This window comes from Plectropomus leopardus, chromosome 7 (genome assembly GCF_026936395.1).
Source record: "Plectropomus leopardus strain MGB_pleo_1.0 chromosome 7, ASM2693639v1, whole genome shotgun sequence".
Lineage (NCBI taxonomy): Eukaryota > Metazoa > Chordata > Actinopteri > Perciformes > Serranidae > Plectropomus > Plectropomus leopardus.
This window is the reverse complement of record NC_142182.1, coordinates 32,874,611-32,891,938: the sequence shown is the minus strand read 5'-3', so window position 1 is coordinate 32,891,938 and position 17,328 is coordinate 32,874,611. Positions and strand designations below refer to the sequence as shown.

General features: G+C 44.8%; 1 protein-coding gene across 8 annotated transcripts in view; it reads right to left on the bottom strand.

Moving 5' to 3' along the window:
* The window catches only part of megf11 (multiple EGF-like-domains 11), a 107,027-nt gene that overhangs the window by 71,464 nt on the left and 18,235 nt on the right, over window positions 1–17,328 (bottom strand). For 7 of the 8 annotated variants that reach the window (XM_088080547.1, XM_088080541.1, XM_088080545.1 and 4 more), the window contains exons 2-4: window positions 9,751–9,886; window positions 5,896–6,010; window positions 418–519 (exon numbers count right to left, since the gene is read on the bottom strand). In XM_088080547.1, the coding sequence (XP_087936673.1) occupies window positions 418–519; window positions 5,896–6,002 (209 nt within the window). In that variant the 5' untranslated portion in view covers window positions 6,003–6,010; window positions 9,751–9,886. The remainder of the gene's footprint in view (window positions 1–417; window positions 520–5,895; window positions 6,011–9,750; window positions 9,887–17,328) is intronic. The other variant, XM_088080540.1, reaches the window with a different exon arrangement.

The window sequence follows — 17,328 nt, the reverse complement described above, 5'->3', positions numbered from 1 at the left end:
GATGCAAAGAGTGACCCATCCTCAAGGGCACAGAAACATATAGAAGGGTAAAGTAAGTTGCACCATATTTCTCTAATGTTATTGGCAAGTTTTTAAAGTGCAGCGAGGAAAAAAAAATTAAAAGCCAGGGGAATTTTGTGTATAACACCTGCTACATAAAAGACAGTATTTGGGAGGTGACTCTGTGTACTTATTTAGCTGGATACCGACTATAAACCTTAATGGAGTAATTAAAACATTTACTGTGAGATGATTACAGTCAGAGGCGTCCAGGCTCTGAGCACTTCACTGTCAGCCACATTTACAAGGACATTTACTGTGGCCTTCATTGACTTGGCTCTGATTTTGGGGGACAGTAAAGGGCGAGTCACTCGTCAAACAGAAATTGGGACAAACAAGAGGCTCCTCCAAACTTACCGGTGCCTTGTGCATTTAAACCAGTTGAGGATGTCAGTACATCTGGTGTAGTAGATCTGGTCGAATGGGTGGGCGTAGGATTCCTGGACAGTCACAGCATAGCTAGAAGGCAGAAATGTAAATGATAGAGAGAAGTGCTAATTGTGAGATCATTTCTCTTTATTTAACCATTTCCATTAGAATGCAACATTTCAGAAAAAGATTTTGAACTCTCTCCTACTAAATTCATCTGGCAGCTATATTTAAGTTTTCAGATTCATAATTTTACAATCATTTGTTAAACATTAAACCAGAGCAGTTCCCAAGCCTTTGGACATGTTGGGAAGCGCTAGCTGGAGCGCCTTGTCATATTTCAGATGTCTTATTAGTTGTTAGCAGTTCAAGCAAAGAGACTTTTCCCCTCTGAATGTCTCAGATGGTTTCACTAGAATAACAGTTAATTTGAGGCCCAAAGAAGCAGAAGTATCCAATATTTCACATGAAAAACAAAGATAAGAGAGTATATCAACAAATGACTGGAAACTTGTTCAACAGAATTGAATGTTTTCTTCTTCTCTACCCTCTTAATTACCTCAAGACCCCTCGGATTTATCACACGTCACTCTAAAGGGGCAAAAAATCCTGGGTTGGGAGTAACTCAGCTAAACTGAATAAATAGCTCAGTCTTTACCTGCTACAGTTAAATGTTTACACAGTGATTCATCAACATGAATCTAATACAACAGTGACAAGAGCATTCTCCTGCAGAACAAGGGCTTTTATTTTAGGTACATTTTGCTGATAATATATCTGCATTTTTTACTTAAAACTCAGGTAGCAAATCTGCTGCTCCACTTGGCTCTGTGTTGAGGCTTAAGAAACTGAGGCATGTTGGGAAACTTTGGCCAATCACAGTTCATTTCAGAGAGAGTTCATTCTTATTGGCTGTTCTGCTGATGCAGTTGCACATGCAAGTCCATCCATCCATCCATTTTCTTCCGCTTATCCGGGGTCGGGTCGCGGGGGCAGCAGCCTAAGCAGGGAAACCCAGACTTCCCTCTCCCCGGCCACTTCGTCCAGCTCTTCCCGGGGGACCCCGAGGCGTTCCCAGGCCAGCTGTGAGACGTAGTCTCTCCAGCGTGTCCTGGGTCTTCCCTGGGGCGTGCCCTGAACACCTCACCAGTGAGGCGTCCTGGAGGCATCCTAATTAGATGCCCGAGCCACCTCATCTGGCTCTTCTCAATGCGGAGGAGCAGCAGCTCTACTCCAAGCTCCTCCCGGATGACCGAGCTTCTCACCCTATCTCTAAGGGAGAGCCCAGCCACCCTACAGAGGAAACTAATTTCGGCCACTTGTACCCGCGATCTTGTTCTTTCGGTCACTACCCAAAGCTCATGACCATAGGTGAGGGTAGGAACGAAGATCGACTGGTAAATCGAGAGTGAAATGAGAGGGTAGCCTCCCTCCGCCTTCGGGTTGGGGGACGGATCCTGACTGTTGTTTGTGCCTATGGTCCAAACAGCAGTTCAGAGTATCCACCCTTTTTGGAGTCCTTAGAGGGGGTGCTGGAGAGTGCTCCTTCTGGGGACTCCCTCGTTCTGCTGGGGGACTTCAACGCTCACGTTGGCAATGACAGTGAGACCTGGAGGGGCGTGATTGGGAGGAATGGCCCCCCCGATCTGAACCCGAGTGGTGTTTTGTTATTGGACTTCTGTGCTCGCCACAGATTGTCCATAACGAACACCATGTTCAAGCATAAGGGTGTCCATATGCGCACTTGGCATCAGGACACCCTAGGCCGCAGTTCAATGATCGACTTTGTAGTCGTATCGTTGGACTTGTGGCCGTATGTCCTGGACACTCGGGTGAAGAGAGGGGCGGAGCTGTCAACCAATCACCACCTGGTGGTGAGTTGGCTCCGATGGTGGGGGAGGACACCGGTCAGACCTGGCAGACCCAAACGCATTGTGAGGGTCTGCTGGGAACGTCTGGCAGAGTCTCCCGTCAGAAGGAGCTTCAACTCCCACCTCCGGAAGAGCTTCGACCATGTCCCGGGGGAGGCTGGGGACTTTGAGTCCGAGTGGGCCGTGTTCCATGCCTCCATTGCTGAGGCGGCCGACCGGTGCTGTGGCCGTAAGGTGGTTGGTGCCTGTCAGGGCGGCAACACCCGAACCCGCTGGTGGACACGGCGGTAAGGGGTCCCGTCAAGCTGAAGAAGGAGTCCTATCGGGCCTTCTTGGCCTGTGGGACTCCGGAGGCAGCAGACAGGTACCGACAGGCCAAGCGGAGTGCGGCGGTGGCAGTCGCAGAGGCGAAAACCCGGGCATGGGAGGAGTTCGGCGAGGCCATGGAACAATGACTTCCGGACGGCTTCGAAGAGGTTCTGGACCACCATCCGGCGTCTCAGGAGGGGGAAACAGTACTCCATCAACACTGTGTATGGTGGCGACAGGGCGCTGCTGACCTCGACTCGGGACGTTGTGGATCGGTGGAAGGAATACTTCGAAGACCTCCTCAATCCCACCGACACGCCTTCCATTGGGGAAGCAGGGCCTGGGGACCCGGGGGTGGGCTCCTCTATCTCTGGGGCTGAGGTTACTGAGGTGGTCAAAAAGCTCTTCGGTGGCAGGGCCCCGGGGGTGGACGAGGTCCGCCCGGAGTTCCTCAAGGCCCTGGATGTTGTGGGGCTGTCGTGGCTGACACGACTCTGCAACATTGCGTGGACATCGGGGGCAGTGCCCTTGGACTGGCAGACTGGGGTGGTGGTCCCTCTTTTCAAGAAGGGGGACCGGAGGGTGTGTTCCAACTACAGGGGGATCACACTCCTCAGCCTCCCTGGTAAGGTCTATTCGGGGGTACTAGAGAGGAGGGTCCGCCGGATAGTCGAACCCCGGATTCAGGAGGAGCAATGCGGTTTTCGCCCCGGTCGTGGAACTGTGGACCAGCTCTGAACCCTTGGCAGGATCCTTGAGGGTGCTTGGGAGTTTGCCCAACCAGTTCACATGTGCTTTGTGGACTTGGAGAAGGCATTTGACCGTGTCCCTCTGGGAGTTCTGTGGGGGGTTCTCGGGGAATATGGGGTTTCGGACTCACTGATATGGGCTGTCTGTTCCCTGTATGACCGGTGCCGGAGCTTGGTCCGCATTGCCGGCAGTAAGTCGAACTCGTTTCCGGTGAGGGTTGGACTCCGCCAGGGCTGCCCTTTGTCGCCGATTCTGTTCATAACTTTTATGGACAGAATTTCTAGGCGCAGCCAGGGTGTTGAGGGGGTCAAGTTTGGTGACCTCAGGATTAGGTCTCTGCTCTTTGCAGATGATGTGGTCCTGTTGGCTTCATCGGGCCGCGACCTTCAGCTCTCACTGGATCGGTTCGCAGCCGAGTGTGAAGCGGCTGGAATGAGAATCAGCACCTCCAAATCCGAGACCATGGTACTCAGCCGGAAAAGGGTGGCGTGCCCCCTCCGGATCGGGGATGAAGTCCTGCCCCAAGTGGAGGAGTTTAAGTACATGCAAGTCCCTTCAGTATAATTAAATGGCAGTGAATACTACAGAGAAAGTTGTTATTCCAGCATTGGCAACACCTAACTACACTAAAAAGCAACCAAAAAACGGACTTATCAAAAAAAGAAAAAAAACTAAGGGCTCACTGCCGCAGCTTCAAGTTCATGTTTATGTAGCTAACATTAGTGAGAGCCTCAAATTACAATGTGTCCTCCACCTCGCTCTCCACTGCTACAGGCCACTGTGCTGGGAAGAGAGCGAACAGCAGCTCTGAAATGGGATCTCTAGTCAACAGCTGCAGCAACTCCAAGCCAGGCAGCAAAAACTCCGTCTCTTGGGGGCCGGACAGCCCTGACTCCCCATCTGGAGCAAACGTTCTGTTGCTGCAGTTATGCAAGTTAGATCCCTGCTGTGAAATCCGGGACTGGGGGGTTTTTGCTGGCCAAATTCGAGCTGCTACAGCCGCCAACCGAGGGTCTGTCTCTCAAGCTGCTGCCTGCTCTCCTCCTGGGGAAGAAGTCCAAAGTAGAGGGTGAAACTGGAGTGGGTTTTCACCCCTGTCCCATCCTGCTCCAAAAAAAAAAACTCCTGTCCCATCCCAATCCAAGTAACCAAGTAAAGGGGAGCAAGTAAAAAACAAAATCCCTGTCCCGTCGCTGTCCCAGAAGAATGACTTCAGTTCCATCTCATCTCTGTGTGGAGTTTGTATAAAAAAATAGCCTAACATTTATCACACAAATATTAGAAGAGTATATTTATATATAAAAACTATGTATTCAATCAACTATTGAGCAAAGTAGAATGCTGAAATAACATAACAGCTGGAACAGTTTTCCATTCTGGCCTGCATTTGACTCTGTTGCAGTATATTAATTTTATATCCTCTTAATATGTTGCATGCTTGTTGTATGAACCCAACACCAAGGGAAAGTCCATGCAAGTAAAAATTCACTTGGTAATGAACCTTATGCTGATTATGATGCTAACTGCTAAAATCATGAGGAATGTTGTGTTTCTTTTACACTGGTAAGTAACATCTAATGTTGACTATTTACTGAAACATATCTTTAGTGTAACTAATGACAACACAAACTGTAGGCTTACAGTTTGTGTTGTCATTATTGCCTCCCATTCGCTTAGACTGGATGGCTGGAACTTACATAATGCACCTTTAAGTAACATTTTGAAAGTAGGACTTTTAACTGTGATGAAGTATTTGTACTTCATTAAAGGACCTGAATACTTCTTGCATCAGTGGAAGACGCTGCTGCAATCACAGTAAATGTTGCAGGGAACATAGATTTTCATGCTCCTTGGAGATGTTCTTAGAGAGAAAAAAAAACAATAACAGCACACAGGTCTTGTCAGTGGATACAGCCCCAATGAAAGTAATACAATAACTTTGATATGCAAAGAAAGGACTTGAAAGGAGCTTTTAGGTGATTCATGCTAGTGATATATGCAGCCGGAGGCGGTCTGAGGATATTGGAGGACCTCAAAGCCACAAACACAGCCCACTTAGGGAATTCATTTCGATGCCAACAAGGTGGAACCACGATCCCTGAGTACACTCACCTTGGTCAGGCAATAATCCAGATAATATATCTTCACAGCTTTCTTTCCTCCCCTTTGCATCGAGGACAGAAATTATTCCTGCTTATTTCTCATAAGTGACACTGCCCAGCACAACTGATAATTATTCAGGCTCTATGGCTGTCCAGATTGATCGGGATGAGAGTACACTGATCAATTTGCCTGCGTATTTCATTTGAAGCTGCAACTCCTCCCATCTCTCAGCGCATTGGCGACATGAGCTGTGCAGGATCGATACTGCTGTATGGACTTTGAGAATAGATCTGGAACTTTACTTAAGAGCACTTGTAGCAGGTACACTGAAAAAGTTCCAAGATCGACACTGTCAGTCCTGGCACCGCTCAACTATCATTCTCAGGATCTAAAATTCAATGTATTGTGGTAAACGCATGCAGATATTGCTCACCTCTCCCAGTGGCTGCAGACGTTGGGGTCGTCAGGGTTCAGACTCCATACATTAGTGGTCAGGCTCAGAACAAGCAGCAGGGTGGGCAGGGCAATGGATGACCCCATTCTTCACTCTAAGGAGGGGCATGGGAAAAAAGATAGATGGTGTTACTTCGACTGTAACTTGGATCAGTTCTCTAATTGGTCTTTTAAATACAAACCAATTGGTACTTTAAATTGGGATATCTCTATCTAGTATTTTTTTGAGAAATGAATAACAAAACTATGCTTGTTTAAAGAAATAGTTTGATAGTTTGGGAGCTGCAATCATTTGGGTTTTTTTGCCAAGAGCAAGATGAAAAGATGCAACTGTCATCAGTGCTGTATTTGAGGGCATATGCAGGTATACAGGGTATATTTACCTCTTTTTTGCACATTTACACCATATCCACCATTCTAATCCTATCTTAAGTTATTGGGATATATAGGAGAGTATATCCATTTCCTCCATAGTATCCTACCCATTTATCTAGTAGTGCACCCACCTCATCAACACCACAACACCGATAGCTAATGAAGCTGAAGATAGCAGCTGCTTAGGTTAGGTTAGCTTAGCATAAAGGCTGGAAACGAGTGGAAACAGGTAGGCTGCTCCTGTCCAAAAGGTAGTAAACTATGCCTACCATTTAAAAATGTCTTAATGTAAAATGTTTGTTTAAGTTGTTAAAAAAAATCTAATTGTGGTTTTGAAGGGGAGTTATGTGTAGAAAATGTTAGGACATTAATTAGTGAACTTTACATGTGTTCAGACAGAATCCAAAGTGAATTTCAAAGGCGGCACAACTTTGCTTACAAAATCAATGTTCCTGATGAGCTCTGAGATCAGTGAGAGGCTGTGCTGTGTATACACATGTTCACAGGTTACTGCCCTGTTAACCGCCTGCCTGCAAGAGCATTAACCCGAAAGGTATAGTGTTTTTTAAAAGTGGCTGCTGCCACCACAGTGATGGCTGTCATGCCAGGCAGGTGCTCCAGTGAACACTGGTAGACGTACAAGCTAGCTTGTAGCTGCATACTGCCGCAAGACAACTGAAAAATTACTAAAATGTCTACATATTTGATAGATACTTTATTATGTTACGGGAGTTCATTCACAGCTAAGCACGTACAACCACGCATTACATAAAAGCACTTCTGTAATTATCCACAGGAAAAAAATAAAATAAAATAAATAAATACTAAATGATAAATAGTAAAAATAATAAATAAAATAAAATAAAATAATATCAGTTAATAATAAATACTATGTAGTGTATACAATTTCAAAAGTGCAAAAGTGCAGTAGTTAAAAACAATGGCAGTAGGAAGGAAAGTCTTGCTGCAGCATTCAGTCCTGCATAAGCATTTGGACAATTACCCCTTCATCTGAAGTTTGGTTAAAATGTTATCCCAGGCCTAGTTTTTTTTCACTAGTTGTCCTCAGAAGGTGCTGACACTGTGTTGAACATCTCCAGGTATTCAGACACCAACATTACTAGCACCTCTATCTTGACTTCTTTCAGCCTCCGTGACGTCTGCTATCCTATTTGACAGGCCAAACCCCAACTGGCAACTGCCAAAAGTTCAACATGTTTAACTTAACATGGCAGAGCAAAAACTAAACCACCTCATTCAAAACCGCTTCCCCTCTGCCGCCCTCCCATCATAGAAATGACCGGGGGCGGCGAGTTACTGCGTGGCTGTGCACATTCCTAGCTAGCTTGTGGCAAACATCTGCACCTTACATTGCATTAGATGTTTGGGGCCAATATGAAATTTAAGCAAATAACGCAGGGTGAAAATTTGCTTTGATTTCTATGTGAACACACAGAACTGGCAGATGGATTTTTTTTTAAAGCCCATCTCTGGACGGACCTAAGTTGGCCTTTTCCCCCAAAGAGAACTGGAAACAGTGATGGAGGTGGGGCCCTGATTATTCCTATGAAAGTTGTTCAGTGGTGCATGAAGCCATGAAATTACCCGGATGATCTGCGCTACTTCTGCAACTTTGGACCCTTAGAGTAAGCACACCCGAGACTTCCAACAGCCGAGCCGGCTACTTCCAGTTTAGTGGTCTGCTAACTTGAATTGGGATAAAAATTATTTAATCTTGCAGATCTTCTAGACTTTCCAAATGTTATCGTATTGAAGGGATCATATCCTGATAGTGAAACAACACATTTTCCGTCGGTATTGACACTCAAAAATATAATGTATCCACTGATTTACAGATGTCTCTCTCACAGTGTTAATCTATTTGAAAAAGTCTTTTTGGGCCCCATGGCATCGCATGACAGGCTTGGGAGTTATACTTACACTGTTTTTCACTATTAAAATCACCATCTCCTAACTCAATCACATGAATGACAGTTAGATAAGTCTGGAATCTGCTCTAAGTCAGCGTTACAACTTTAGGGACAAAATTTAAATAAGGGCTATTTAAGTGTTTGTAGTGGGAGGTTTATGTATCTCAGGAAGAGGTCCACTAGTTTTCAGTATCTTTTTCACAATGTAAGTCTGTGGGAAAAAGTATTTTTGGGACAAATGGCATCACCTGATGGACAAAAAAGTTGTATTTTTACGTGATTTGGCCACTTTGTCAAATTCACTACAGTTATGCTAACTCTCCCCTGACTGTGGCTTCATATTTATCAAGAAAGTGGTGTTAACTTTCTCATCTAATTCCCTTCAAGAAAGCAAATAAATGTACTTTCCAGTACGTAAAACTATTTCCTTAAAGTAGTTTTGCAGCTAGAGATTGCTGCATGGCATGCCTGCGCTTCTTTAACATTTGCTCGTATGCTTTTCTCCTTCATCGAGACCTTCAAAGAGCACATGTGGTCCGCTCTGTGAGCAGCTGCAGAGATGAAACCTCCCTGTGACAGTGACTGAGATGCTGATTTGTTTAGACCAGCAGGTTATTTCATTAGACCTATAGACAGGGGGAGAGTGCATATGATCAACAGGCATGACAGTGATGGATTCGCCATACGAGCAGGTCTCACCTCAATACATCGCCACCAAAGATAAAGATATATGGATGACACATGTATGACTGACACACAACATATCTAAGGTTAATGCCTGGATGCTATTAACAGTAACTGTATCCTGTGTGTGGTGTGTCGTGACTCTGAATATGATGTGGCCTCTGGAGAAGGGAAAACTCACACGTTGCTGTATTACACAAAGAAACTCACCACTGACTCGTCTGTGTAACTTTGCATGGCTCGTCATGGTCACTGGTGATGCTGGGTTTGCATGTATACATTAGTCTGTGTGTGCCCTGCATGTGCTTCCTTGTGTTATAGGGGATGTGCTTGTGAGTGACTGTATCCAGTAACACAGGCATTCACATGTTCAGCTAATCTTCTGCATTGATAGCCGTGTGTAGTTCACTCACATGTGAAAGAAAATCAATCAGACCTCCACTTTCTCTAAGTAGCAGTTCATCTGAACAGGCAGAGGTTAAAGTCATGTTCATTTCCTTAACAGGATGATTAATCAACATGCACACATGTTAAAGGGCTACAGCCGCTTTCATATTCAGACCCCTTTCTGAAACAATCCTGTTAAATACTACAGGGACTCTGCTTGATTGACTGGAAAGCTTTTATTGCTGCTGCGATTAGGCCACCACCCGCGCTCACTCCTCTGAACCGCTCTGGACAAGTGGAAATACCTCATAACTTGTCATGTCACATTTTGCAAACCTCACAAGCTCTCAGTCAGAAGCCTGCAGCGGTAGGCCGCGAGTTGATAAAATTAGGATTATCCCGAGTATGTGGCAAGGTAGCCAGGACAAGCAGCCGGAGGCACGTGGCCCTAAGCTCACCTAATCCTCCAGCCTGTGGTCTCTGGGTGTTTTTAGTGGATGCTGAGGGGGCTCTGGAAGCACAAAGTGACAGAAGTGCCGCTGTGCCCAGGCACACACACACACTCACTGGGAGAGGTGATGACAGGTCGCAGATCTGTGGGAGAGAGGAAAAATAATGAGCTTATGATGACACACAGAAGACACATGCTTCGTTGCCCGCTCTCACACGCATGCGCGCGCACAAACTCATAAATTTCTTATGGGATCAAGAATCTCAACAGGGATGTAGTTCACAAAAGCTGCTCTTGAAAGGCCAATTTACTCTCGTGCAGCCTCCACATCCGACCACACAGTTTTCACTCCATTTTCCAGCATCCTCCTACCTGGTATCCACAGACTCACTATGTTACCCACAGGAATAAAAGCCTATATTAACTCAAGAGGGCCAAATACAATGAACTCTATTCACACTTCAAACACTGCAAGTGGCTAGTCCACAGTGTGACAAGATGACGTTATGTATGCTCATTAACGAAGCCTACACAGAGGTTATTGCGATGATAATGCAGGACATGAGCAGAACATTGATGTGTTTATCAGCTCTCGCACTTCACTGCTCTTAATGATTCCTCCAGAAGGTCAGAGGGCAGCTTTGAGATTCTTCTGGCCTACATGTGTTCTGAATGCTGAATTAAGATGTAAACATAAGTACGACAAAATAATATGGCTGTTTTTGTTCATGGCTAAATAAATAATTCAACATTTTTCTTTCGCATGTAAACTGTTGCTAAGGCCCAGCTGGTTGGACATTCAGACAGAGCAGTGAAGAAATAATGTAGCAAGACTCAATAGGAGAAAGATTATTTAGAGATGTCTGATTGGTTATAACAACTGAATTTAAATTAACATGTCTAAAGAGGCACCATCATTTAGCTGACCCACAAATACACAACACCTTTACTGCAATAAGCGCAAATAAATAAATAATAAACATCTGGAGAACTCGATCAGATCTATCAGATTAATAAAGAGCCCACACTTATTTTATTCTGTTTCTGCTTTCACTCAACAAAAACCACGAAAGTTAGTTTTTGTATTTTGCTTCTGCTTAATTGTGGTCATATAAGTTCCAAATTTAAATGTCTATGTGACTTTTTCACAACCCTTTTTTTTTTTTTTTTACCAGTTTTCTGATTAACTCCTTAAAGCTGTAGTTGGCAACTTTTACAAAAAAAAACACCTTTGTCATAATTTCTGAAACTGTTACTATATTCACACAGCAGATAAATAATTTGCAAAAAACAAAAACAGCAACAACAAATAAAATCATATCCCTCTGCCTCTATTGCCCTGTAGCGCTTCAACTGGCATTAGTGCATGAGAACAAAAACAGCCAATCAGAGCTGAGGAGTCTCTACGGCCACGTTTAGTGGAGAATGGCCCTACTAAAAATGGAAAAGCCTTTCCTTCGCATTTTTTAAAAGATCTGCATTCATATGATAATGAGCTTTGTGCACAGGGGCCGCAAAACCAAAAATGCTGTATCACGCACGCCAAGCCAGTAGTTGGCAGTGTAACTTTGTAATGACACACCATAGAAGAACACCATGGGCAAATGCAAAGTGCAAGTGCAGTTCTCACAGGATCCTTGCATTGCAAGTTTACAACGGTTATAGAGCGGGTTGCGTTTTCAAAAGATTACACTCTGGAATCCGGTTTCAAAAGGTTGTGTTTTCAGGCCCCCAAAACGCAGTTGTAGTGTAAATGAAACGCCAAACCGTTTACTGCAAGAGCTGTTGCTATGTAAATGGTCCCTCGGCTGTCAATCAGAAACATATTTTGGTGCACTGTTTAGTTGTAAAATGACAATGTTTGCTCCGGCCAGTGGGCAGTGCTTGGCTCTTCAGTTGACTGTCTCTAACATGGTGTTTGCGTCAAAAACAAGGCGACCTGATTTTTCTTTTTTCTTTCCATTTTTGCATGTTTTATGTCTAGTATGCTTCTTTCGGAATATAGTGATATTTTCAGCATATATGACAAAAAGTTACTCTGCACTGTACTTTCTTACTTACTAACTGTATCTTTAAGTGTGCAACAAAGCCCTCAATTTAATTTAGGGTTTACCTATGACATGTTTTTGTTTGTAGCCAACTCAAATTATTTTGCATGCTGCATTTATTTCTCGAGCCACCTTTACAAAAAAAGAGAGACTGCAGGTACAAAATCTGATCTGAAATCAAATCTTCTGTGCAGGTTGTCACTATTGTCCCATGTTATCAAACTGAGATTTCATGCCAAAGCTTACCCTGTTAGATCTGCTTACAATCTACCTCCACCAACGCATTTGTGTGCGGCACAGCGTGAGTCTGTGGAACAGGCTGGTGACTTTAAAAATCTAAATGTCAAGGACAAGAAACTTCCTGATATTTTGTCATACTTGAATAGATCCCTGCCATGTCCTTTAAGGTGGATTTTATCATTTGAATGTTTAAAAAATAATACTAAATGTAACACGCTTTTAATAATGGTGCACTGGGTCGAAGTGAACTGTTCGCTGTCGATTCTGCATACAGCAAGCGTGAACAAAGAGCACTGCATAAGACAGAGAAGTCAGATCAATATGACGCTCATCACTTGGGGCCCTCCTGTACGCCCTCCTCCCTGTATCTGCCGACATCCACGAAAACAGTTTGTTTCTGTTTTGCCTTCAAATGTGTTCACTTTACACCAAAGAAAATGTTCTCCAGAGACCTTATTCCCCCCTAAATGAATTTCTCTCCTGTTCCTCGCCACTTTGATTACCGAGACTATGAAACCCCCTCAGTCGCTGAGCTGCTGTATCTGATCCCGCTGACAAACTGCTGAAATAGCAACATCATTTGATGGAGACACAAATGCAGAGCAAAAGAGGCAGAGTATAGTGTTAAGGTGTTCTTAGGATGTGGAGTATGTGAGGACGGGACTTTTGGATCTCGACACGGACACCCATGGTGAACATCAGACCCCTGCCTGCAGAGACATTCACACCGATGAGCCACAGCCACCTATGTCCCCAGCACTGCCTATCAGCTGAGACATCTGCATGATTAAAGCCATGTGTCTTCAGCGTGTGACTTATTAAAGTTCGATGCAATTAACCACCACATCCCCTGGCTGACCAGCACCTGCACTCTTCCATGAATGATGCTCAGCAGGCATGACTGACTGGCACGAGTCAGAAGCTCACCTCCCATCTATAGATCCCAGCTGCTTCTGAGGCTCATCGCAGCGCTCCATGTGCTCATTCATCACAACGCTCAGTTTCGTCTTGCTTGTGTTAATTTACATCTACATAATGGAAACCAGTCAACGGAAACATTGCTCGGTATTGCAATCTTGTCTGGAGCAGCAGAGAGAATGCCTGATCAGTTGTGGGCTTCTGTGTGTAACATGTCTTTGCACGATCAGCCCATTATCCCTCCTCTGGATTCAAGTGGAGGGCTCATATACAATTTTTATGAGAATTCTCCTGGCCACTCAATCTGTTTTGTAATCACTACTGAAAGATTCCCGGAGCAACCTAATTTGGAGTGATCTAAAGGTTACAGGTGTAACCGCGTAGCACAGAGTGCCAATGAGATAAGCCTCACTGCTGGCCATCTCTGTCTGCTGCTGGGGGCTGTGAGTCATTAAGAGTCAGGCCTCATTAGAGAGGCCATGGTGTGGTGCATCATAGACACCGCTTCCCCCGGCTTCAGCCACACACCTGAGCATCTGATGTGTAGGAGGCCAGGAGGACAATGACATGTCGGGCGACGTGCTGGTTTCTGACAAGCGGAGCTGCAGAACAGCACACAACTAAATCCTGCTGCTACCGACCGTAAAAACTGGAGTTAAGCTCCTTATATTTTAGACACAGGTTTAGACTGCTGAATGGTGGAAAGTAGTGCTGGGCGATATGGCTTTAAAATAATATTGCACTATTTTAAGGCTATATCGTGATACACAATATATGTCTTAATATATTTAAATGTCCTGTGTACTGTTAAGTTCAACACACCACTGTTAGAATAACATTTTTAAAAAATGGTTATAAGAATGTTAAATCATGTACTTTTATATAGATTTTTTTTTTAAAAAAAAAAGATTGTTATAATTAAATAAATTAAAGTGGATAACCATGGTGCTTTTATTTTGAAGGACCTAGCTCATTTTAGGCTTAAAGTGTCGTTCAGAGTTCAATTTCCTTATGTCTTGTTTTCTAAATGCAGTGACTGTAGGATGATAGAAGCAAATAGTGTTTTATAATCCCATGTGGGATGGGCCAACAGGCATGACACCAAAATAAAAAATGGATTAATGAATGGAACAGAGTATTGCACATAATTTTTACTTCTATTTAAAGAAAGGATGTAAACACTTCTTCCACCACAGAAAAAAAAGCCCATCTTGGGCCATCTTGACCTTCATGGCAACAAGGAATCTAGTTAGTGATTTTTTTTTAGTTTTTCTTGATTTCCTGTTTTATTCCTCACTATATATACACACATCACTTTAAGGAGACCAAACGCATGAATTGGCATCAAGTGTATTGAAGTCGTAAAGCCCGAGAGGGTGTTTGTCGCTGCGTTTATGAGAATTTCAGTACTGCTGACAGCATGAAGTGCAGCCAAAGCAGCAATGTCTTATACCTGATCTCAGTAAAAATGCACTCCTTGGTACTTTACTTTTTATTACACTTGAAAAATTAGGAATGCCAGCTTGACATGATCCAGCTAAGGATTAACTTTACAATCTCTCAATCTCAGAGCGGACACTATGTGACTATAATACTGCTTAGTTATGGTTATGGACATTAGAAGTCAACTCATTTGTGAGGATAGGACAGAGTGAATTCACTATGTCTGATTTATATGCGACAGGAAAAGAGTTCCATCCTGCTTTAGCTTTGGGCTTTAGCATATGATTTTCCGAGCAGAGGGTGAAGATGGACAGAAGACAGATGTGCAATATTCATATTATTAGCGTAGACGACATTCATATATATATATATATATATATATATATATATATATATATATATATATATATATATATATATATATATATATATATATATATATAAATATACAGTTTTCAATTTCCCAGGAGTACAAATGCAGTTGGCCACCACAGCACTTCACTATACATTCTGCCTATAAGGATATACTGTATTAAAGAGAAAACATTTTTTGAAAAAGTATTTGGAGACCTGATCTCGGGCATTGCAAGTGTCCACTGCAGATTCTAACTTTGTACATTCACACAACCAGTTTGCATTAAAAATCAATCTGATTTATGTCTTTAAAGACTGTGCTTTTTTTCCCCCTAACTTTAGGTCAATCTATGTATATTAATAAATCAAGTAGACACAGAAATCTATCACAAGAAGGAATAGAGTATGTTTTAGAGGTGAGACAATTAATCAATCAAAAGGGGGTTTAATCTACAAAATGACCATTATATAAATTAATCATTCCGTGTTACCTTTAGGGCTTCAACGATATGAGATTTTCACGGTACAACTATCTCAGAAAGTATTGCGGTTTCATGATATGACCATATACAGTATTATACAATTATTACTGCGATTATGAGTTACACTGACACTAACAAGAATGAAAACATAAGGATTTTCACAGCTAAACAAAAGCTTCATTACTGTAACTGAAACCATTCTTTTAAATGGAAGTCATGTGTCTCTCTTTTGAAAATAAGTGTGATATATGAATGGGATTCTTTATCTGCTTTATCTGCATCTCATCCATATGTTGTCATGGACCTGCTGTCTGTTTCCTCCTACCTGCTGCCAGTACTTTTCCACACACACTCACACCCTCCCTCTGCTCCACTCTACCTGCTGACCACGCCCACTGCTGCAGCCTGCTCTCCCTTCAGCTGCAGCTCATCTCAATCAATGCAGTATTTAAAGACACTCCAGGACACACACACATTGCCAGATTGTTCCTCTGTAATGCATGTCTTTCCAGCGTTTCTCCGTCAGATCACCCGTTGCCGACTCTGCCTGTTCCTGACCTGCCCTCCTGCCTGACTCCCCCGGACCTACTCTGCTCTTGTTCTCGACCACGTTTCCAGTTTAGGTGTTCCGGAAAACTGACGGCTCTCCTGGTAAGACTCCTTCGGCTCAGCTAAGGCGAGTCCTCCTGCCTGATCCCTGTCGGTACTGTTGCTCCCGCGACGGACTTCCGGTTACCGAACCCCTGCTTGTTCCAGACCATCCCTCAGCTCGATCCCAGTCGGCGTTCCAGCACGTGGAGACGGCTCGTGGAGCTACGGGGTTTCCTCCCCGCCAGCCACTGAGGGTACAAGCTTCGTTTCTTCATTCAGTGACGATCCCAGAGACACTGTTAGTGCTTCCGGCACGAAGAACGAACTCTTTGTCTGTAAGCTGAGCTATTTCTGTGTTGGTGACAATAAAAGTTATTACCAACTGCAAGAGGCTATTGTTGTACTGCATCTGGGTCCTACCACCACCCGTTTCAGTACAATCTGGCCAGACATGGACCCAGCAGACTCAATGCTCTGCAATCCGCCCTAACCAGCGTGGAGGGAATGCTCCAGCAACACGAGGCTAAGCTAACCTCAGCAGCGGCAGAAGCGCGTCCAGTCCGCATCAGCCCTGGAGCGAGCGCTAACTCTACTAGCCAACCAGGTTCAACAGATGGCTACGTCACTGACCCAACCGCCGCTCCTGTTCCTCCTCCGACTCCACCACCCAGCATGGCATCAGAACGCGTGTGGGGCGCCAGACGCTATGCCGGGGATCCGGAGGTGCAATCCATTTCTCACAAACTGCTCGATCCTGTTTGCCCTGCAGCCTGCCGTTCGCCCGCGGAGGGGCTCGGGTTGCCGCCGCCATAAATCACCTCACGGGCAGAAACACGCTTGTGGGGAAACGGCGGAGTGGGAGAGGCACGCCAGCCTGTGCGTCGTTTCAAGCCTTTTCTGAGGAGCTTCGCAGGTGTTTGGTCCGTCTCCTTGGGCCCGATGCTACTGGGGGCCTTCTGAATCAACGGCAGGGGGACAGGACAGTGGCAGACTACGCGATCGAATTCAGAACTCAAGCTCGACAGAAGCGATTGGAATTGGTCGGCGCAATGTGGCGCTTTTCAACGGTCTAGCCCATATATAAAAACGAACTGGTGTCGTTTTGATCTACCTCATTCCTGGATGGACTCATTGAGATCACCACGAGGCTTGACAAGCGCATTCAGGCGAGGAAAAGGGAGCGGCAGCGGGAGGAGGGGCTCATCGTGTTCGGTTAAATCAGCAACCGGATTTCCAATGAGTCGGAGTCATCTCCAGTGTCAGCTCCAGGGGCCCAGAGCCCATGCAGGTGGGGCAGACCCGGCTTTCTTCGGAGGAGGCGGGAGAGCGCCCGGCGAGAAATCTCTGCCTGTATTGTGGTCAGGCGGCCATTTGTCACCAAATGTCCGGTAAAAGGCAGGGCTCAGCAGTCGAGAGGCATCCTGCTGAGCCGATCCCAGAACTCTGTCCCACGTCCCGTCCGCTGTTCCACGTTCAGCTCCTGGTTAGCGAAGGGTCCCACACTCGCCA